Source organism: Ruditapes philippinarum, unplaced genomic scaffold, assembly GCF_026571515.1.
Source record: "Ruditapes philippinarum isolate M1 unplaced genomic scaffold, ASM2657151v2 ctg1244_1_1_1_1, whole genome shotgun sequence".
NCBI lineage: Eukaryota > Metazoa > Mollusca > Bivalvia > Venerida > Veneridae > Ruditapes > Ruditapes philippinarum.
The window spans coordinates 86,536-109,912 of NW_026862258.1; the positions used below are offsets into that span (position 1 = coordinate 86,536).

The window sequence follows — 23,377 nt, forward strand, 5'->3', positions numbered from 1 at the left end:
ATCCTACGGATCTACTTGATCTTACAGGATCCAGTTGACTTTCGGAAATAGATATATAGTTCTCTGGTCCCAATCAGTGAAGAAGACAATAAAAATGTCATCGTTGATTTGTGAGATATGATAACAGAGAACAAACTCTATATATGTGAATGTTGAGCTTGTTTCAATGTGTAGTGCAGTTTGTGACTGTATATAAGCTGTTCTGAAACCATCATTTTTGTGATGGTGGATGAGCAGTGGCTATGCTTTCATGACTGTTCTTGCTAGGCGCTGTGCCGTAATTGGACTGGCATATCGATGTGGTGGTATGTGTGTATATATTCTCTCATTTCTATATATATATATATATATATATATATATATATATTTCTATTCTACAGTTGGACATTTAAATCTGTGTTAAAATAATAGCTTTATGACAACATGCATTTATTCCATCTCCATCCGGAGAATACATGCCACTTGAAGAAAACAACAGTATTTTGACTAAAAAGTAATATATCTGGTATAACAATTTTCATTTAATAATTTTTTTCTCTTTTTCTTTCGTTTAACATTGCTGTGATGAAAATTTATCTCTACCATTAGAAGTGATTTATATAGAGTTTTATCTGTGTGTATCCTTTGTTAACCGTTGTGGTATGATAAACGCCGTTGTATAACAGGGGTATTGTTTGCAGTATATAGTACATTCCTGAATCGCTTTTTTTGCAAAAAAAAAAGAATGTTTGTATGTTGCTTTTTTTCATTTGTCTAGTATCAACTTAGCAAGATATAAGTTGTGATAATTAGATCATAACAACGGAGCGACTTGGTTATTACCTTACCCCCCCCCCCCCAAAAAAAAAAGAAAGAAAAAAAGAAAAATACTAGTTTTGTATAACATTTGTATATCATAATGCATATAGATTTAGAACTATGCCATCATCAATACTGATTTCGATTTTCTTTTACTTGCACCCTTTAGAAGCAAGACACTGCCAATTTTATGACCTTACAAACCTTTATTTTTTATTTGGGTCTGCTTCGCAATGATAAAAATATTCTACCAGGGTTTAGTTATGAAAATTATTCTGTGATTGCCATGTATTTTTTAACAAATAACAATAATGAGTGGGACATAATTAGTTGCACAAATTTTATTACAGGTAAATGTTACTAAACATTTGAAATAAAATAAATACTTAAAAAACATTCCAAAATATACATTAACTTTCTAGTACTCGTTTTGCACCCATTTAACCTTTTATCTGTTGAAACATTGTCCATCATTTTTGTTATTGCAATTAATGTATTATTATAAGTTTGCTTTTTAGACTTTTTTTTCTTGTTATTTGTTATTTTTTGTTGTAGTTGTTTCAAAATAAATTGGATAACAAGTAAAATTGAAATGATTGGTATACTTAAAATAAATTCAAGACAATAGTGCCGAGAATACATCCATTCAAATATTGGTATGAATTGCATAATATTCCAATGATATTGATGACGAACTGTTCTGCAGTGATCTCCCCTTACCGGTCGTAGGTGTGAAGAGTTTGGCGGTAGAGGGAGAACCGTCTCTCTGATATTGGGCGTGGTTTAGGCTTTGTAATTTGTAATTTGGTTTAAACAATATTAATTTCTTCATCATTATTTACAGACAATATTACAATAAATAAATTTCATTCAGGATTGAGTAGAAAGCTTGGAGCTTACATGAAACTCTCTCCTGTAAAAAAACATATCTACAATTTATTTTAGTAACAACATGACATAGCAAAAGTTCATTGTACCTGCATTTAATTCCTTCCATATATTACAAGAAGATAATAGATACCTACTACTTTAGAGGAGCTGAACATGTCAAGTGTGTAATGCGATGCCTGTATCAAATTTAAATAGTTTCTCGACATGGGGGAAAGGGAGATAAATAGACAAAAGAAGAAAAAAAAGAGATCAGAATAGAGACAAAAAGTGGAGAAAAGGGGGGGGGGGGGGGGGGGGCACTGTAATATAATGGAAAGTGTAGGTCCTATTTAAGAATATTACTAGAATTATTTTTTTTTATTATATACCAAGTATTGACACTTTAAATGATTTCTTTATAAGTAATGTAGTAATAAGTTTCCTAGTGACAATATGCTATAATTATCATAGCATATAATAAGGAAACACATAAGACAGAGGCAATGGAAGCAAGATAAGGTAACTCTTACGAAACGAAATGAAGAGCGCCCTTACTTGCATAATACCTTGTGAGTTTATTACAAAGTATCTTAAACACATAGATAAACAAGATAATCCAGATGCCATATTCAATTAACATTTCAAGTTCATATATATGACTTGTTATTTAAAGCGTCTGCATGCATATTCCAGTGCATTGTTACCATAATGAAAGAAAATTATTTTGCAAAACTATAATTCAGATCGGTTGGAAACAGTTGCCCTTGAATGCTTTCTCGTGGACCTGAACTCAACCAGAGCACGAACTGGGACCTAGAAGCTCCAATAAGGTCTTCCTGCGACGACACGCGTCCCAGTTCGTGCTAGGTGTACTCCTGAACCTCGACCCTCATGTGGTGGTCGGGATCCAGGAGTACCCCCGACATCACGATAAGCTCTATGCACAGGTGTCAGAGGCAACAGTTACCCCCATCTTTAGTACTAAGTTAAATAATGATAATAATAATGATAATAATAATAATAAAAATAATAATAATAATAATAATAATAGAAAGGAGAATAGAAGGATAAAAGACATTATTTAAATAAACCTTTTCGTCTTCTGAATGTACTTTTGAACATGTAAGAATATAGATGTGTTTGATTCATATGAGAGATTGGCATCACCGAATAGGAGTATAGATAGGTTGTCTGTTGTAAAATTTCGTAAATTGTCAAGAAGTTCAGCACGCTGTGCATTAAAGCCTGGACACTTAAAGAAGTAATGACACGTGTCTTCGATTTCCCCACATTCGCAGAGAGGACTGTCTATAATATTTTTTGAAAATAAATGCTCCTTTAGTGAACTACAATGGGTCCTTAGTCGTGTGTGATATACTTGATCAGTTCTCGAGTCAATATAATAGTACTTTGGGATCTTTTGTGAATTTGAGTTTAACTTGCTTTTAAAAATACTTAAGGATGAAGAACTTCTATAATCATTTGGGAGTTGATTCCATTCAGAGACAGTAAGTGGAAGAAAAGAATTTGAATAAAGTTGGGTGTTGCAGTGTATTATTCTTGAATTGGCAGAATTGCGGAGATTATATGTAGTAGTATCGCCAACATTATCAGGGACTAAATTGGATAAGTACGACGGAGTTATGTTGTTTTTCATCTTATAAAATAAAATAAGTCTATGATTTTTTCTTCTGGTTTTAAGCGGTTCAAATCCAGTTTCTGTGTATAAGTTTGAGATAGAAACAAGTTTAGTGGCCCCAGTGATAATTCTACAAGCTTCAAGCTGTATTTTCTCAATTTCATATTCCTGATGTATTGTTATGTTGTCCCATACGACATCTGAGTATTCAAGAAGTGGTCTATAAACGTAATATATATAATTTCTAGAGATTTTCTATCAAGAATAAATTTTAATTTTCTCATGACGTTGATTCGTTGCCATGCTTTTACTTTGATAGTGTCAATATGATGATTCCAAGTGCCGTCATTTGAAAAAGTAACACCAAGATGTTTGTGAGTTATGACTTCCGATATTTGAGTACCATTCATTTCTAAAGGGGGGTGGATAGGCTTAGTAACTTTTCGAGAAATTAATAATGATTCAGTTTTATTTGGGTTGAATGTAACCAGCCATTTATTTGCCCAATTAGTGACTTTATCCAGATCATTGTTCAAAATATTCGCAGCTGTTATAGGATTTTCAACAATTATATACAAGCTTGTATCATCAGCAAATGGTCTAATAGTGGAATTTATATCACAAACAATATCATTGATATAGACAAGAAAAAGAAGAGGACCAAGGATGGAACCTTGTGGAACGCCAGAAGAAATATTTATAATATCTTACATGGCTCCAGGAAGTACGACTCTCTGTTTCCTCTCTGACAAAAAATCACAGAACCAATCAAGTAATTGATCTTCTACACCAGTCAACTTTAGTTTATACAATAGACCTCGATGCCATACACGATCAAACGCCTTAGAAATATCACAGAAGATTTGTAATTAATGATTCGACAAGTGATATCGATTAAAGTTGTCCTGGTTCCCTCGAAGACTAAATGCTAGCATACGGAACATCATATTAAATTTAGCGAAACTTTAACAGAGGCGGAGGAAATGAAGTAAGTGACACTGCCGAAGTCGTAACCTCTTTCAACAAATATTTTTCATTTCCTTTATTCGAAATAGTTGTCATAAAAGTAGTATATTTTCTCGATTACGAAAAGAAACATTTTGCTAAAGCATTAAAATGTATAAATATGTAAATACGCCAGACCGCTGACATCTTTATTGTTATTTACTCGTATAATACGTTTATGCATATTTCTCATATTATCTGTAACAACATGATTGTTATCATCAATTTTAACCAGGATATTTATGTAAAGTTTACTTTTGACCTTAAGCAAAGAATTAACAGGCCACTGTCCTTTGGCAATCTGACATGCCGTGTGGGAGATATGTTTGATAAACGCCGTACGTCCTTCTTTGTTGATATTATTTTCATATTTTAGTCTAAACTGAATCATTTTGAATGGTCGGATCAATAATATCTTAACCCTTTACCTCATATATATGTTATGCGCTAATTTAGAGTTCTACTGAAGGTGGATTGAATTACAACACAATGTCCCGTTTTATATTTCAATGTTTCTTTCTTAGTGGATTACCACAAATAATATATAACATATACACAGGTTATACTGATGTCAACAAATTGATATTAAAAACAGCAACAATTATTTCTAGTGGAAAGCCACAATACAATGTTATCACTTGGAAATCCAAAATCTAACTGACCCTAAATGTTTTACATGTATATTTACAGTATTTCTAAAATTGATTTCGTTTTAAACTGACCAATAGAATTTTTACATTTTTGTGTCTTAAATAACAGAATGACCAATCAGGTTTCAATACAAAATAAATGTAACATAGCAACATAGAATTTATAACGACAATCATCACCTGGATATTTTATCAGTCATAAGGTTTAACAACATGATAAGTACAGACAGTTTAATTGACCTTATCACCTATATATTATAAAACTTTTAGCACTGTTGATTGGACAAAGAGGTCACAAATTTTGTTTTGAAAATATGACCTTTTAGAAAATGATTATATATATAAATATTTGCGTTTAAAAGAAAATCATCATGAATATTTATTCATTTTTTCATTTTTTTTTTATTTTTTTTTGTAAATGAATTTTATCATTTTCGGCTGTACAACATATACGCGAAGCAACGTTATTTCGACTCCCCCCCCCCCCCTCTTTTGGCCTTAAATAGTGAAAAAAATGTCCTATTTGGACCCCAAACACATGTTTTCGTTTGAGAAATGTTCCTAAAAAAATGAGCACTTTTTCGGCGCCGTCCCCAATCCAAAAGATACATCAGGGGATTGTCAAAGGGGGATGTGCCCCTTTCTGTTTTGGGGGTTTGAAGGGGGCGGTAGTCCCCCTCATCGCAAGAAATTTTTTAAGTTGTGAGAGGCCAAAAATAAGCCCAGCTCGATCATAAGGTAACGTGTAAACAACTCCTTTGACTCTATCTCAATCCCTTGAGAAGTTGCAGCACTTTGATATAAATTTTGATGGAAAAATCAAGGCATAATAGTGATTTTTGGCAATTTTAAGATGTCCCCTCGTTGCCATGGTAACAGGAAATTTAAGACTGAGCATGTCGTTACAAAGGCAATGTTCCAGTAAATATTTGTGCGAAGTTTGATTAGTATTGAAGCATTTTTCATAGTTTAATAGCAGTTTGAACTTGTAACAGGAGGCTTTTCAATGAAAACGGCCATTTTTCACAATATGCTCATGAGGGAAAGGGTAAATTCATAGTATTCATTGTCATTGATTGATTTATTATTTTTGTTGGGAGATTGTATTTTAATTGGGTAATTATTGAACGCATTTTGATACTAATTCATGTGCTTACGATTATATATGGAAAATATAGTGCTATTCAGACGGCGAGACAGCAAAGTTGCACAATGTAAAGTTACAGGCGATTGTGTACCAGTTTTCTGCGGTGCTTTTCAATGTAAAATGGACATGTTGACTTGAGAAAACATCCGATAAATAGTATTTAAATATGTTAATTCCAGTGACAAATCTTAAATAATACTGTGAGTCTATCTGTACTGGCTGTGAAGAAAATTCACTTTGGATATAAATTTACAGAAATATTTGTTCTTTTAGTGTCTAAACCGTACGGTTAATTCGGTTTCTTCACCGCTGTGTGAGAAAAAGACCATGTTGCCTACAACGGTGCACTGAAAAAAAAACACTTTTCGAATATTTATAGGTCTTTTTACAAAAATCAGTGCAACCAAATAGAAGGTGAATTAAAAAATGTCATGACACAAAAAATTGCATCGAAAACACAAACCTGTTTATCAAATTATAACTAGAATCATTGTGAGAACCTCGATTCATTATTCAATGCCACCAATTGACAATGATAGCGTTAGTTATCTCTAAATCTTGAGGAAGACGATTCTTCGGGAGCATTGACCACAACAATATTACATGAAATTTGCAGTTTGATAAAGTCTGTTCATGAGGTATTATGAAAAAGTGCATCATCCTTCACGCCCCCTAGCACCGGCTTGGTCGGAACTCAATTTTCTCAAAATATAATGACAATGGAATATTTCTTTATATACCGAGGCCAAAAAACCATTTCGTTTCGTTTGCACATTTTATTATAGGAGTTATGAACCTATATAATTAAGAACAAGAAGTATCTTTAAAAAGATACTCGACCGAAATATCCCTGCCTTTACTAACATTTGAATAGACAGATGCTAAGTGATTGTTAATCAATAAAAACAAAGTCTCATACTATCGGAAACGCCACAACAATCAAAAATCTTTTTTTCGTACTCAGCATTTTCGCTTCAATGTATTTTTCCCTAATGTATATTCATTCCCTAATGATATTCAAATTAGTTTAGCTCATCAATAATCATAGCACGAACACTGCATAATCTACTGAAAGTGCCATTTTTAAGTGATGTGTCTATGCAAATGGGAGGACTCGTTATTTTAGACAAACCTTTTATAATTCATCACAGATAACAAATGTCTTAACTAAGCTGTTCACTAAAGAATAAATGAACTTTACAAGGCAGTGTTAACTGTTGTAGAATGTTTAATTGCAGGAAACATGGTTCACAGGCCTCAGATATGCTTTACTATGAATGTTTGTTCTCCAACTAAATTGATTGCTGATAGTGTTAATAATGTTAATAGCTGTAAAACTTTACCTTGTTTATATAAGTTTATAAAATCTCGTTGTTTACAGTTCCAAAAGTGGTAATGCCCTCCCCTTCAGAGTAGCATAGCCATATCATAACCATATTTTAGATATGTATTGAATTGCTTTCTGGTGCGTTCTCGGCAGGATTGTATGTTGATGTCTTGGCCTGTTTAAGATATTCTTCATTTCTGTACAGCTGGCTTGATATATAAAAGCAATGATGTGTTACCGATTTTTTTGTTGGCTTTGTCTACAGTTTTAGTGTGTTCCGTTGTTTTGAGTAGAAAACATGGCCCTCTTGTAAATATGAGTACACTCAGGATTTTGTGTTGGTCAATATTGCTTGCGATCTGTCCTCTACTTTTACAGAAATCGATATTCATTTTTGAGTGCTTTTGTTAAAGTTTATCAAAATCGTATCATTCCCTCCATGTTATAATATACTCATTCATTTCAGTTAATTATCGAAAGAATGAGGGAACCCATAGATACTTTATCAGATTCAATAACCTGTTTCATATATCTATTAGATTTGGTAAATTTTAAGATACACAACATATCTTGCAAGTTCATGCATTTAAAAAGAGTGCATTTGTCTGATCATTTACACAAGAAGTCTAGACAGGTTAAAAGGCATATCATGCCTCAGAAATGAATATTTATTTAGTCTGTCGAAAGTGCAAAAATGAGTTTAAAATCTTGTAATAATAGATTTATATAAATAAATTTAAATAGATTTAACATGTGAGATGAACATCACCTGATGAAAACAGCGTAAAACTTAACATCACTTCTGCTAACGGCAGCAAAATGTTAACAAATTGGTATGTTGACTTCCATACAAAATACTTATTTACTATAACTTCTAATAACTAAAGTGCAAAAGAAACAAAAGATGATTCATGACTTATTAAAATAAAGCAATAGCTTTTTAAACATTTATAGGCTTTAAACAGCCTTTTTTGAAACTTGACTCAAATATTCTTACAAAATTTGGAATCCGTAAATGTGCGCTTATAAAGTTAACAGCAATTTAAACCAACAAGTACAGAAAGTACCTGGTAAGGAATAAAAGCAGCATGTCGGAATTAATAAAAAAAAACAAGAATAAAATTATGTAATAATATTTGTCAAAAATTTACTAATATATGTACATCTTCGTTTGAAGCAAACACATTAATGATATTCACTTCTACTCCAAAATGCTTCTTTCCTGGTGATTCATTTACAGGAGTACATTCACAGTTAATACATACTGTAAGAGCTCGTTTAGTTGGATCTTTTCCCAAAATCACTCCTACGTTAACAATTTTTATAGAAGCACTATCGACTTTCCGTAAGCTAGCTTACTTCCTGTCATGAAAGAATCCAAAGTCCCTGTCGTGATTCGAACCCACAGCATTATGAGCTTTGGAAATAAAATGTGATAAAAAATCAATTCAACAGTACAAACTCGATTATAGCCAAACAATAATTAGTTAATCAATTAGTAATTATTGTGTACATTTGAAATCCTATAAAACTAACGATGAACATTTACAAATACAAGGCATATCATTTATTTCTCGTTTTTTTGGGTTAAAAACTTAGAACACTGTAGTCCATGCTGCCTAAACACTAGCTAAATTTACATACTAACATGCCTAAAACGTGTTTAAATTTAAAAATAAAATACAAACAGTAAGATAAACAGAAATCTGTCAAATATTTGTGGTGATTTTACAGCTTAAGTTTAAATTTTATACGAGTATGCTTTCATTAATTTTTTCAAGGGAGTGTTAGAAATCGTATGAGTTCTGCCCTTACTCGGGTAATAACCGTATTGCTTTGTTAGATATAATGACACCTATACTAGTAAGACTCGATACAAACACGTTCTTTTTCAGTCGAGCTTAAATAGTTCACTTTTCACTATGTTGAAATGTTTATAAGTGGGTTAAGTGAACTGTGAGTATCTCGAGCAGATAATATTTGATTTGCAAAACCCTAAAAAAAGATCTTAGTTTTATTTCTCAGAAACTTTTTTATTTTGACGTCCTATTTTGTTAAAAGATGATAACGATTGGAAATCGAGCTGAACCACAGTTTGTTTTGTTTGCGTTTTTTGGATTGTGTGATTAAGTATTCACAATGCCGCTTTGTATACAATTTGCTATCGTATAGCCCGGTCACATATTCATGGAATACGACCACGGAAGAGCCACGGATTAATTCCGGCATCGTCCGTAGCTACCCGTGCTAGTAAGTAACTCTCCGTATTGTAACCGTAATCAATCGTAGTAGTCCTTGTATATCCGTAGCTATCCTTGACAATTTTTGAACATGCACAAAAATTTGCTACAGAAAAGTCAACCGTAGCGTATCCATACTGGTCCGTATTAAACCGTACTAATACGTACTTGTCCGTACGAAAACCGTGTACGGTCCACCACTGTTTAAGACGCTTTCAGACGGATAAATTAAGTATCATGTACTTTTTCAAGGGGTAAATACTACCTTCTTGTTAAAAACAGACATATTTGCGTTTTCACGTTTTCACGTTGCGAACATATTCATGAACATTCAATGAAAGACATTTGTCATCTACTGCCTTCAACTGTTTATTGGCGGAGGCAATGGCCAAGCTGCTTGATAACATGCATAGAGGTTTGCACTAGTAAAAGAATAACATTAAAAGTTACTTATAACATTGGATAGTGTAATTGGAGTAAATAGGTACATAAAACGAAGTGTCTCATAAGCCTCTTAAGCCTCGGACGCTGGCCCTTGAGTGATAATAAGATTAATTATCAAACTTTTTACATATTGTTAAAACATAAACATTCATGATAATTTGTGCAATTGTAAAATGAACAGCCATTTTAATATCAAAAGAGATGCATTATTGATCAATTCTTATTGATCAATTCTTTTCTTTAATTATTATATATTAATCAGGTAAGAGAATACAGACGAGATGGTGGACTTGAGACTGGCTTTTACGAAGACCCCTTTATGAGGCTCTCATAGTCGAAATTTTTACTGAGGATCCGGCGTCCTACAGGAAATTCACGAGAATCGGACCTGATATGTCTCAGAGGTCCGACGCAATGAGACCGAATCCTCTCTGTCTGAATCATTGATCTCTGCAAATCGTTTTCTAGATGTTCTTGTCTTGTGAGGCATTTTGAAAATGAGCATGCAAGAGGTTGTGGATGGATATGATAGGTCCGTATAGATCCGTGGCAATTCGTTCTTCTCCGTATCAGACCGTATTTATTCGTACTAACCCGTGCTTATACCGTAGCAGACCGTAGTGTATCCGTAGTGCGTCCGTCCTGATTCGTATTGCTTCGTACCAAACCGTGTCGGTCCGTAATAATCCGTGCCTCCCCCGGGGTTTTTACCTACATTTTGGCGGCAAATCCGTCGAACTCCGTACTCTTACCGTTGTGTTTCCGTACTGGAACCGTAGCTGACTACGGAATTACACATTTCCGTAGAAATCCGATTAGACCGTAGCTCTTCCGTGGCTTTATCCGTGAATATGTGACCGGGGCATTAATGACACATTCAGCGATATTTTTTCCATTTCCTCATATGTTCTTAGTCCATTTAACACATATTTTCCTTTCTGGTATATGAATAAGTAAGTGCTTAATGTGCATGTGACGACTTGTATCGTAGAAAAAATCTTATGGAGTTAAGTGAATGATGGCTGCAGGTAACGATAAATTGGAATTTTATATGAAAACATAACTTTTTAATATCAATCAGTTATTAACACAAACAAACAAAGAATATAATTTAACAAAATATAAAATATTTTAAACTTAATTAAATGGACAAATAGAACAGTGTTTTCAACTGTACCTGTCTCTGCATGTTGCCTGTTATATGTTATATGACATATAATAACGTGTCATTCCAATCCTTTAGTTATTGCAGGCTGTTCAAGGCATTAGAAGTGTTATTCTCAATGAACACAAGATTTAATAAATGTGAGTGTCACATATGTATAACACTGGCTCATACTGGCAACAAAATTAATGGTTTAATGAAATTAAAGAATGAACAGACTGTACTACCAGCACCTCAATTTAAACCTATGACAATTTCATTCGTCATAATAATAAAACTAAACATATTTAAATCCAATACAGACTAACAGTGTTAGATCTACATTGATTCAAAATTGGAAAATGTTAGAAAATTGTTATTCAAATGTGTGAAATAAAATTATGTTAATATATTGAATAAAGTGTTTTCATGCACTGTGCTGAGATATGCATAAACGATTTGCCTAGTATGTTGTTAAGCTATTAAACAATCCATTTGCACGAGCCTTTTGCCTAGTCATCGTCCCAGTCATCGTCAAACTCATCACTACTGTAGTCATCGTCTGAAATAATAAAACAAAACTCAATTTTGTAAGACTATAAGCATATGTAACAGACCATATAAAAACCTGTTTGAATTAGTAAAATTCTTAATCAGTTGAAATTGCAAGCATTAATAATTATCAGGTAATGATCGAAATATATTCGCCCTCAAAAACATAGGCACAAGACGAGGGTTATATGGTAATCCTATATGATAGAACCTGTTTAAAATCTTTACCGAATTCTAATTCTGCATAATTTCCTTGTCTTTGATGAAAATGAAATTCACTTTTTATTTCATGCTTTCCGGTGTTTTAACTTTAATACAGTATATCAGATGATTATTTTCTGAATGCGGATGAATAGAATATCATATCTAAATGGAATAACAGGCAAAATAAATGCCGCCTACCTAACTTTTGCTTCTATAGGAAAAGAAAGTCGATGTCATCATACATCGTGTTAAAATTGTAACAAAATTAGAGACATGTAACAGAACTAAATTTCAAAATTGATGATGTGACGTCATGATGTGATAACGTCATAAAGGAGAATGCGCGTCGTTAAAGGCCAATTAGTAAAATAAATACTTAAAATAACTTAAAAAGCATGAAATAAAAGAAAAATTATTTGTTTTACATATAAGATTCGTGAACACCAGCTATTCTATTTTTAATCGTGACTGTGCCTCTCATGAAAATATTGCTCAATGAAATGTATTTCAATCTTACATGCAAAACAAAGAAATATCCTCTAAATCTTTATAAATCTACAGCAGACGTATATAGAATCAAAATTTAAGTCGCAATTGCCCAATGAAAACGAAAGTATTCATACCTGAAAACTGAACAATTGTTTTTCTCATCATCAGCTGATTCATGAGGGCTGCTGCTATACTACCACGTTTCGCAGATGTTGGATTTTCTTCAATATCAACCTGTATGGAGATTTATTAAGACGATTTAAAACGTCATAAAGATTTATGGTGGAGTGGTTCGAATTCAGTCATTTTAAGCCTTGTTATAATTATCTTCACTAATCGGAAATCAGGAACCCCATTACAGCTGGAAAATAAACATTCGGTTCCCAATCATCGGATTGAATGGCGCTAACGTGTCGAATTGAAGGTTTAATGATAACCGCCATATGGACATATATGCGGATGTTTCAAAATTCTATGTTTTACCAATTCATGGTAAGGGTTAAATTCTGCTTAAGCCGGTGCTAGAGGGCGAGGACGATAGCTTGGAATTACCACTATCTTCCACGAAAAGACTCAATCAAACCGAGCTTGCAATATTTACAATTCTGTCGTGTTGGGCTTTCTTTAAGGATTCTGCTTCTCTCTCCTATATTTTTTTTGTTTGAAAAGTTTCTTACATGAATTTTTGTATTTAAGACTCCGATGTTAAAGTAGAGAAAGACAAAATAAAGTGCACGGGAAGATCTAACTACTTAGTTGACAAATATTATTACCGCCGCCAGTGATAACAGAGCTGCAGTGATGGCAGAGATCTATAATTTCTTGATAACTACCAGTTAAAATCTGGATAAAGTGTGAACCCTCGAAATCATTAAACACAACAAAGTTGTTTGTTTGTTTCATTTTACGCCCTTTTATAACAGTATATCAGTCATATAGGTGGGTAGTTTCCTAACCATCGTTCCTGGAGAGTTACACCAGTACTAGACTACCTTCCTTCGCGCTAAACTACCAAAGCATCTCCCGGGGATCGAACCACACAACAAAGTAATATGAAAATTGCAAACTCAGTTTGATTAGGTCAAATATGTTTAATTTTCTAGTTACTTACTTACTGTCCATGAGAGTTGCTGACTCGTTTTTCAAATACTTTGAGTGTGTTAAAAGTGACGGGTTCGGATATTTTTGTTGCTGATGTTGATGTTTTTGTTCAAAAAGATGTTTTGAAATGAATGTTGTGAGATAAAAAAGAGAAAAAGACAAAAACTTACATGTCTAAGAATTGTTCCTTTTCGGATTTGACTTAGTAGCCCTCCTCTGTCTGACACATGCTCATCTATTTCTACGTGCTTCAAATCATGCCCTTTAAATGTCTGTATTTCATCCAATAATCCAGCCCTTGTGCTATTTTCCGGCGGTAGAATTTTCTCTGTAGAAGTTCCGAAATGAGTATGCGTAGGTGCGTCTTGTAAATATGGCGGAGGGGGTGGCATAGAATGCTCTGGTGGAACTGGTATATTTGACGGAGGGGGAGGTGGATCCGGTATGGCGGGCGGAGGTGGGGGCAGAGGCAGAGAATGTGTAGTTATATCCGGTATAATTGGTGGAGGAGGAGGAAGTGAATGTGTAGTTGGATCCGGTATAATTGGCGGAGGCGGAGGCAAGGAATGCATATGTGGATCCGGTTTGATAGGCGGAGGACCAGTGTTAGAGCGCGGTGGTGGATCTGGCTTTATTGGTAGAGGACGAGAGTTAATGTGCGTTGGTGGATTTGGTATAATCGATGGTGGGTAAGAATGCGAAGGTGAACCCGGTATCATTTTTGAAGGATGATGCGGGGAATGCGTAGGTGAATGCAGTATATTTGATGGTGGAGAAGGAGGAAAATGAGAGGTGTGATCAGGTATCATAGATTTGGGTGGAGGAAGTGGTGATTTATGTGTTGTAACACTGGGATTGATTTGGCCCTTTTCTACTGTTGTATGTGATGTAGCAATGGTTGTATTTTTTGGGGAAACGGTTCGAATATCGGATTTTGAGGAATGGGGTTCAATTGAAGAATGCGTTTGTAGAGAATTGATAACTGAGGGTGTTGTAGAAGCAGATATGCTATTTGGACCATTTTTAGAAATAACTGAATTGGGAACAGTTGATACTGTGGGGTGTGTTGATATTGTGGTTTGGTGAATGGCATTTGGTGAAGGTCCGGGCAATGGAGGTTTTCTGCCTGCAAGCTCATGCTTGATATTAGGCGGGGATCTTGACGATTTAGATGACTCTGTAGACTTGATAGAATTCTTATGAAGTAATGACGATTTGTTTGCTAACTCATCAGGTTTTACAATTGGTCTTTCAACCATATACTTTCCTTTTGGTGATTTCGGATTTTCTGCTTTGGAAAAAAAGAAAAAGAAATTATCACTCGGTTTCCTGATCACATATGAAAATAATCAGAATATAATCAATTTACGGTCATACATAATTTTTAAGTATCCTTAAACAAAAATAGTTTCTTTCAACCGGAAAATTTACTTTGACAGGAAAAAGTATGAAAAATTAAGATGCATGCATTTCATAAAAAGCTTTCTACAAAGTAATGGTCTCTAACAAAAATGCGTCTTTTGAAATTTTAAAAACACATAAAGTGTTCCATTGCTATAAAATTAAATATATGTCATTTTCTTGAAACATGCGACGCCTATGGTGCAAAGTTTTATATTAAGTCATTATTGACTTTAGTGTTCATATTGATTTTGTATAACGAAAATATAAAAGATGTACCATGTGTTTGGTTTTGAGTGAAAGTCACATATCGTGTGATTCTATGTTTTATTAAAGTAATGTCTATCTTTGATACGATTACAATATATGAAGATGACTTTGCAAGAAAAGCAGACAAAACGCAACAGTGAATGTTACCTTTAGTTTCCGTGGGTAAGGCTGGAAGTGGTCTGTTCAAAATGCTCGGTTTGCCTCTGGTATGTGGGTGTGCGACTGGATGATGTTTCGCAGTATTTTGCATATCATTATGTAGAGACGGTTCTGCAGGGACGTGCCAGGCAAAATCCTCCTTTACAGCATTTGCCCCACCATGCCGGTCGACAAAGTCACATATAAAGTCCATTGTATCATTATCTACTTGTGATCGGTCCACAACACCGATTTTCTTTAACAGTTCTTTCATGTCATTGTCAAGTTTATCCATCTGTATAGAATAATTTAATCAATCAAACAAGTATAGTAGAACTTCAACAAAATAAGGTTTGCTATTTGAATGACATTAACCTTTACTTACATATCACCTTTACTTACATATCAACATTTAAAACAACTATGTACAATCTCACACACTGACCACATAGCTCATGCACCTTAAGAACGCACGCACACACACGCACAGACGAGCGGACAAGGGAAAATCTAAATGTCCCCCTAGAGCGGGGGGGGGGGTATAATTACAAAATAATGGTGATAGGTTGTGTAATTAATTTTTAAACAGAAAGTACAACATGAGAATCTTGTCGATGCATTTTAACTGAAATTCATTTTTGAAGACCAAGTTGTGAAAAGCAAAACCAGCTATCGTAGTTTATTAATTTTTGCAAAGCGATAAACAAATCTTTTTGTGCCTGTGTAATGATTTAGGAAAATTTCTTACATGTGGACCGTCGTCTACGCTCCAACTCATATGACTGACATGTACAAAGTTAACGGGTCCTCCTACATCGTCTTTCGAGAGTTTCTTACTTTTCTTCCCTTTCTTATTCCTCATGATAACTTTGCTGTCTGGTTTTGTTGTCTTCTCTGTCTCTGGAATGTCTGGCAGGACATTTACAGAAACTGTGTTTGCAGAATCGGTGACTGGGGACATAATAACAGGTTTTTTTTATATCGCATATCATTCCATTTCATTGATATGTGAATATATTAGAAATGGAATTTAGTTTAAACGAAAACTAGATTTTAGTAACTTTTGTATGCTTTAAACAATTAGCCACGTCAAGTAGTAGTTCACGCAAAAAATAGTACATTGTATATATAGCAATATTCTAAACATGTTATAAGAGAATAAAGTAAATAATTTTATGAATATTTTGTATTCAACATTTGTTTTTGTTATATTTGTGATTTTTAAAGGCCCATTATGCCACAGAAATGCTTTATTTTTTGTTTCTAAAACTTTTAATATTTGATGTCCTGCTATACTTTCCAAAAAGATACTCATAAGTCAATGACCTGAATCATGTTTAGCTTTTGTTATATTCTGATAGCTAATACAGTTTCAGTGAATTTGTATTTTGAATGGAAGTCAAAATACTACCTTGTTTACATTTTTCTTATTTCATGAATAATTAAACATTCAGTGCTATTTTCTTAGGATGATAAGCAATTACGAGGGTTGTCCCTGTCATTAGGGTTATATACCGACATGTATAATTTATTGTTTGTATGCATGTCTTATATATTGTGTCGTTTGTCATTTTGTTATATATGTACATGTCCTATTTAATTGTCCCATCTATTTCCCATATTTTTCTCATTTCATTCATCTTTTTCATTAATTGCAACATGTTTCACTTAATGTCATTCTATATAATTCATAAAAACTAATTTCTTCTGGACGGGCCTCCTCACATTTACTCACCCGGATTGAAAAACACGCATGCGCACATTGAATACACTTCCATTGGTTTGCGCCACGAAGTAGCTGTGTTGCTTTTTCTTTCATCACTAGTAAATTGTTTTAGTTGTTTCCGTGCCATTACAGGTAATTCTGCTTGTTATTTATTACTCGTAATGTATTCAATTATTGAAATGACATACGTGTTGCATTTAAATACACTTCCATTGGTTTGCGCCACAAGTAGCTGTGTTGCGTTTTCTTTCATCCTAAGTTAAATGTTTTATTAGTTTATGTGCCATTACAGGCCAAAACAGCCCCTCCTTTATTAGGAAAGAGGAACCCTACGATATCCCAAAATATCGTAGACAAAGTCTGTTACTCAATTATTTATAGTACTATAGAATAATCCAGCTAAGGAAAAGTCAATACACGTGCTATGCATGTATATGCGAAATATATACAAAATACCTCCAAAATTGACCAAGTCATCGAAATTTAAAGAATGCTGCCTATACATACCCGGCGCACGCCGTCATAAATGTCATAACGTCATTAGAATTTTTAAAATGTTTTTCAATGTATCCTCCGTATTTCTCAATGCACTTCCGATGTCGGGCGACCCATTTATCGTAAACGTTTTCACAAAATAGTCCTGCTTTAATGCACTCAACACTCGTAGAGTTTCCTGACGGAGTTCGCTGGGGTTTTCAAACCTGTAACCACATAATTGTGATTTCTGATAATGAAACACTGCAAAGTCTAAGGGCGCTAAATCTGGACTGTATGGCGCGTGATGAAGTCTCTGAAAACCTATCACATCAAGTTCTAGCTGTGTCTCCTGAGATCTTTGGCAAGGTTCATTATCTTGATGAAATATAATGTTCTCCATGTTGTCAATTAACGCTTGACGCTTCTTTCTTATCGCATTTAATACATCACTTATGATTATCTGATAAGTCAGTTTAATTCATATTGAAAATGTGATTATACTTTAGGATTTTATTCTGATTACGAAGGAGAAATCAATCATTATTATAAGTTATTACCGTAATAATTACAAGGAATGTAACTTTAGACCAACCTTTGAGTAGTATCTGGCCAAGTTGGACAGCATGACAGGGAAGTACCTCTTTCCTTTCAATAAACACGGTAAACATGTGTTTTCCCATTGATTTTGTAACTATTGCACTTTTCGGTGACGGAGAGGCAGCTGTTTTCCACTCACTTGACTGACTTTTATTTTTCGGGTCATAGTAATGGAGCCAGGTTTCATTGATGCTTACAATTTTGCTAAGAAATTGTTGATCGACATCATGTTGCCGCAGAAATTCGGTTGACAGTCGTACACGCGTTTATTTTTCTTCATTGCTAAGCAAACGAGGTACCCATCTGGCACATACTCTTGCCATGTTCAGGTTTTCGTGTAGTATGCGATGCACGGCCGATTTACTACATACATCCGCTTATCAATTCAACTTCCCGGATAGTCAGTCTCCGATCTTCGTTAATGGCGCCCGTAACTGACTGAATCTGCCGATCGGCAACTTCTCCTCTGCATTTCCCCGCTGTTCTTCTGTCCATCTATCAACGAATCATTTGTGCCATTTAAAGGCAAGAGACCTTTGGGACAACCCTCGTAAGATGCTCTTAAACTGTTATTTAAACATTCTAAAAAAGAAAAAAATATATTAGTTTCCGAGGCAGGATGTGCCTTTTAACCAAAGTAATATCTGATTTCATACCTGTTCCGTGCGCTGGTTTGTTTGCTTCTGGTTTCGATGTAACCGGTATCATTTCTGCTTTTCTGTCTTCTCTTGCTTTAAATAAAAAACAGGTTAATATTATATTAAAGCATTAATAGATCTTTATACGTCACCTATTTTCTTCAAAGCTGTTAAATGTGGTATAAATAGGGGATATTAGTTGGCAAGTGGTTGAGGTCGATGACTTCAAACCTCACCGCTGTTGGTCCAATTCCTGCCAAGCACTTTGGATTCTTTCATGTGATGAAGCTATCCAGCTACCTTGCGTAAAATTGGTGATCTTAACAGATGTCCGTTAGTGTCTGAAATGTACGAAGGGGCACCTGAGATCGTCCTCAATCAGTAAAGCTAAAAGTCGCCATGTGACATTCGCTGCGTTATGGCGACGTCGAACCCAACCAAAAAATTAGACAGAAAGAAAGAAATGACGAAACTTGTAGCACATTATTCAAATGAAACTAGAAAATCGTCAAGGCGTATGTTGAAGCGGTGAGTTGAATGGTAATAGTATAATAATAAGGAAATATGATTGATTCTTCATTTATTACAGCAGACCCGACTGAATTGTGCTGTTTAGATTTGGCCATTATTTTCGGAAGGAAAGTCACCGTTCTCGGTAAAATTAAAAAAAAAACTTTTCAAGATAAGCAATTTTGTAGCACAAAGTTGTCTACGGCAATATTTCCAATTGCTGTGTTTACCTGCCCTCCAACTGTGAAATCACATTTTCTCGTACTAAATTGCTTATGTAGACATGGATAAGGTCGGTCATAACAAATCGAGTAAATTATCTTGTGTTTTGCACACAATCTAGTGAGAATGTTGCTCTTGAAAGAACAAGTCTTTATCAGGCGTGGAAAGACTAATTATAAACAACTAAATGTATATAATTACCCGTGACCTTTTTCGTAATGTTAATTTCCAGTTATATTCTTACTGACTAAGCAAGTGTACCAAGTGTCTAAGAAATTTATTCAGTTACAGGGTAACAGTACTTTTAAACAGTATAAAAATCTAACGCCCCGGGTAACAGTATTTTCCTCGGGATGATATTTTTACTGTTACCCACAAACCCATGTGTTTTTTTATATATAACAATAGTCTTATGTGAAAGCAAAAGAAAATGCAGCTGTAAAGAAATGAAAAATATCTATTACTAGATCTTATTATGTACCTTTCGTTTACTTGTTTGAGAGATACTTAATTTGGAATAAATGTAAATCAAATATGCACAATATATTTTGAATGGAAAAACACCATTTTTCCAAAGTAAGCACTTCTTACCTTTACGTTTAGATGTTTTACCAAGTAGCTTGCCTTCAACAACGTTTGCAAAATGGACTGCTTCATCCTCACTTGCAAAGTTCAGCCCTGCGTGGTAATCCTAGCGGGTTTATAAAAGGAGTAAAAACATAGCGTTCTTAAAGATGAATTTCTTAAAAAATCATCATTAACTAAGTCGCACATAATTATGCAAGCATATGGAAATTGAATATTAATGCAAGATAATAGATTGACATTCAATTAAATAACTTGTCTTGAGAGTTCTATTTCAATCACTCGTATTTGAATACAATTCGGTTTTACATATTTGAAAGGTAAAGTGAAATTGATTTCGAATAAATGCAATTACATAGTGCTTTTTTTACTAATTAAATTCCTTTTCCTTTAGTCAGTCAACAGGAAATTAAGATTTAATTTAATTTTCACCTGATTTTTAAAGTGATATAATTCAGTCCAATAATATCTTTATATAAATATCTTTATAGAAAATAGAAGAAAGTTTTGTTATTTTTCATAATGAAGCCAGAAAGAAAGATCTTTTGTAAATTAAATTAATCGAATTCACCTTATTACTTACATGTGCTTCAAAAGTATGAAAGAACTCTTTTGGGGAATTATAAATGAATTTGGTATATAGTTCTTGTTCCCATAGCAACTGTTGACTCTGAAATCAGGAAAATATTAAACAAATTAAGTCAATAATATATGCGTACAACCGCTTAAACAGGATCATATAACCGCAAAGTTTTAACTAATAAGATATACGGATACGGTGTCTTCGATAGCATTTACTAATTCAGTTTTAGTTTCGAGGTATGCAATTTCTTGTTGCATGTTGTTGAAGGTTTCAATCAGTGTTACTTCCCTTCGTACTGGGTCAACAAGGACATTTATCACAATAATACAGGTATAGTTGTATGCCGTTCAATTTTGTCAAAATTTCCATTTTTAATATTGAATTCTAACATGTGAGTTGGCTATCTACCTAAATTGCAAAGACAGTGGTTTTAACCCGCTTTTCGTCATTATATGACATAATGTGCAAGGAGATATCTGGGTTTCTTCGTGATTAATTACTGTGAAACCTTGACACTGTTGAATTGACTGAAAACCTGTCCCCCGAAAAAAACTTTATGTTGATTACTGTGTACAGATAAGGTTACTTTGATGGAGTTTCTGTATGTTTGTAGTGAACACTGGCGCGGAACCAATACTAACAAACTTACATTATCTATAACATGTGAGGTTCATTCAATTGAAAGTAAAAAAAAAGCATTAAAATTCTAGTGATAAGAAGTTTTTATCATTTAAGTCAGTAGGTAATACCGATACAGTGTACCATTGATTAATTTCTAATTGATAAATACTTTCATTATTTACGCGTAAATTTGCGATAACACGTTCCTGTTCGTTAGCAAATGGTAAGCCATATAGGGAGAAGAAGACTCATGCGACCTCTAATACAAAGGGGACAACTTTGGCTAGAGCCTCCTGCAATATATAACCCGGCTAGGTTTTCTCTCACAAAAGAAGCCAGGACTTGACTAACGTATATAATGTGATCTATGGCAGGTATGATAGCAATTAAAATGTGTTTAAGATTTATACCATCTTATTTACAAGTTAACGTTTTTTGATCGGTTACGTATGGTAAGTGATGTGTTAACGCTTAAATTATATATATTCATTAAGTAACATATACATGCATCCATATCATTCATTCAAATTTGTCCAGGCTAAATGTTTGTGATTCAAAATCTTAAAAGGGGGACTTACCTGTATATCATAAAGACGTAGGAAGTAAGATTTTTTCGGATTATCCTTCACAAAGCAGACGACACCACAACATTGTTTTACCCATTGATGTCTGTTTCCATGACAACGAACCACAAAGAGTTGTGCTACACCGGTTGCTAGGGTCTAAACAATAAATATAAAAATGTTAATGGTAATGATAAGGAATATTATATGAAATGATAATGTATAATCACGCTTTACAATGTATGTGATGTATTTACAAGATTTTTTACATAGAATACTTCAACTATCAGACTTTGCGAACAAAATCATTGTACTAAATCGAGATGACATATGTGCTCAACTGATACATTTTTCATTTTTTTGAAAATGAAATTTGATCTTATTATCTTTATAATTTTATCCCCTCTTCTGCAAACACTACATGTACATTGTATTTAACAAAATTGTATTTTAACATAATTGCTAATAATGTCGAACATGATTCTCAATACTTTTTTTAATAATTGAGGAAGATCTATTGAAAATTGTTTTATTTCGGAATTGAAAATAAACACGTTTATATTTGATATATGGTGTCAATTGATAACACAATGTGAAAATGATTGCTTTTCCTCCAAATATACTCCAAAACAGTTTAAAGCATGTTCGAGTGCGAACACAAAAATGCGTTTGCTATTTATTACATGTGAATCTCTAGAGCAGTGTTCATTTCAAGTACTTTATAATAGATCATGGCGATATCATAGCTGTTTTTTTTAACTACAAACAATATGACAAAACGCTGAATATGTAGAGATTAAGAAAAAAAACTTTACTTGTTTAGACGTTTAACAATTTGCTTGTAAGTAACTGATACTGGTCCAAAATTTGTTTTCTTTAAATAAAACACACAATTAAAGTAAACAAGTAAAAGATTGGTACTTACAAAGCATCCCTTTCCGAGAACATTAAACAGGAACAGGTTTTCTTCCTCATTTAATAATTGCGATTTTGAGTTTCCTTTCGAAAGATTTGACATGTTTCTTTCATTAATCTAAAAAACAAATTAAGATTGCAAATGTCGAGGTAGATCTTATAACTTCCGTATGTTTTGTTTGCCTTCCCGTCGCTTTAACGTGATAAAAATCAAACACAAATCGGAATTTCGTCGTTTCTATACATTAAAACGATTTTAACTTGGTAGAAAAGCGAGTCTGCTCGAGCGATTCAAAACGATGCGGATATTTATCAAATATAGTGCCAATAAGCATGACATGTTATAGGTAACGACAGCTTTTAAAACTTAATGAATGTTTACATTTATATATATCATGAAATTTTGTTGGTAGTGTAAATTTATACCTATCTGCACCTATCATTTACTGAAAAAAACTAATGTTTCAATGTCAAATTATAATAAATCGTATATATTGTAACAGAAGAAGAAAACATGTTGA

The 23,377-nt window shown here is 33.7% G+C and overlaps 1 protein-coding gene across 2 annotated transcripts; it reads right to left on the reverse strand.

Annotated features, from left to right (window-relative positions):
* Positions 1 to 11,154: 11,154 nt before the first annotated feature.
* On the reverse strand, positions 11,155 to 23,206 carry LOC132718454 (actin nucleation-promoting factor WASL-like). 2 transcript variants are annotated; one of them, XM_060702151.1, is made up of 10 exons: positions 22,867 to 23,206; positions 21,957 to 22,100; positions 20,758 to 20,844; positions 20,181 to 20,280; positions 18,876 to 18,950; positions 16,168 to 16,370; positions 15,429 to 15,714; positions 13,781 to 14,901; positions 12,644 to 12,743; positions 11,155 to 11,826 (listed from the first exon to the last, which is right to left on the reverse strand). In XM_060702151.1, the coding sequence occupies exons 1-10, from the start codon at positions 22,957 to 22,959 to the stop codon at positions 11,777 to 11,779; spliced, it is 2,259 nt and encodes a 752-aa protein (XP_060558134.1). In that variant the 5' UTR covers positions 22,960 to 23,206; the 3' UTR covers positions 11,155 to 11,776. The 2 variants fall into 2 exon arrangements, with proteins under 2 accessions (XP_060558134.1, XP_060558135.1); XM_060702152.1 differs by having other exon boundaries at positions 11,156 to 11,826; positions 13,781 to 14,898; positions 22,867 to 23,205.
* Between the last annotated feature and the right edge of the window lie 171 nt (positions 23,207 to 23,377).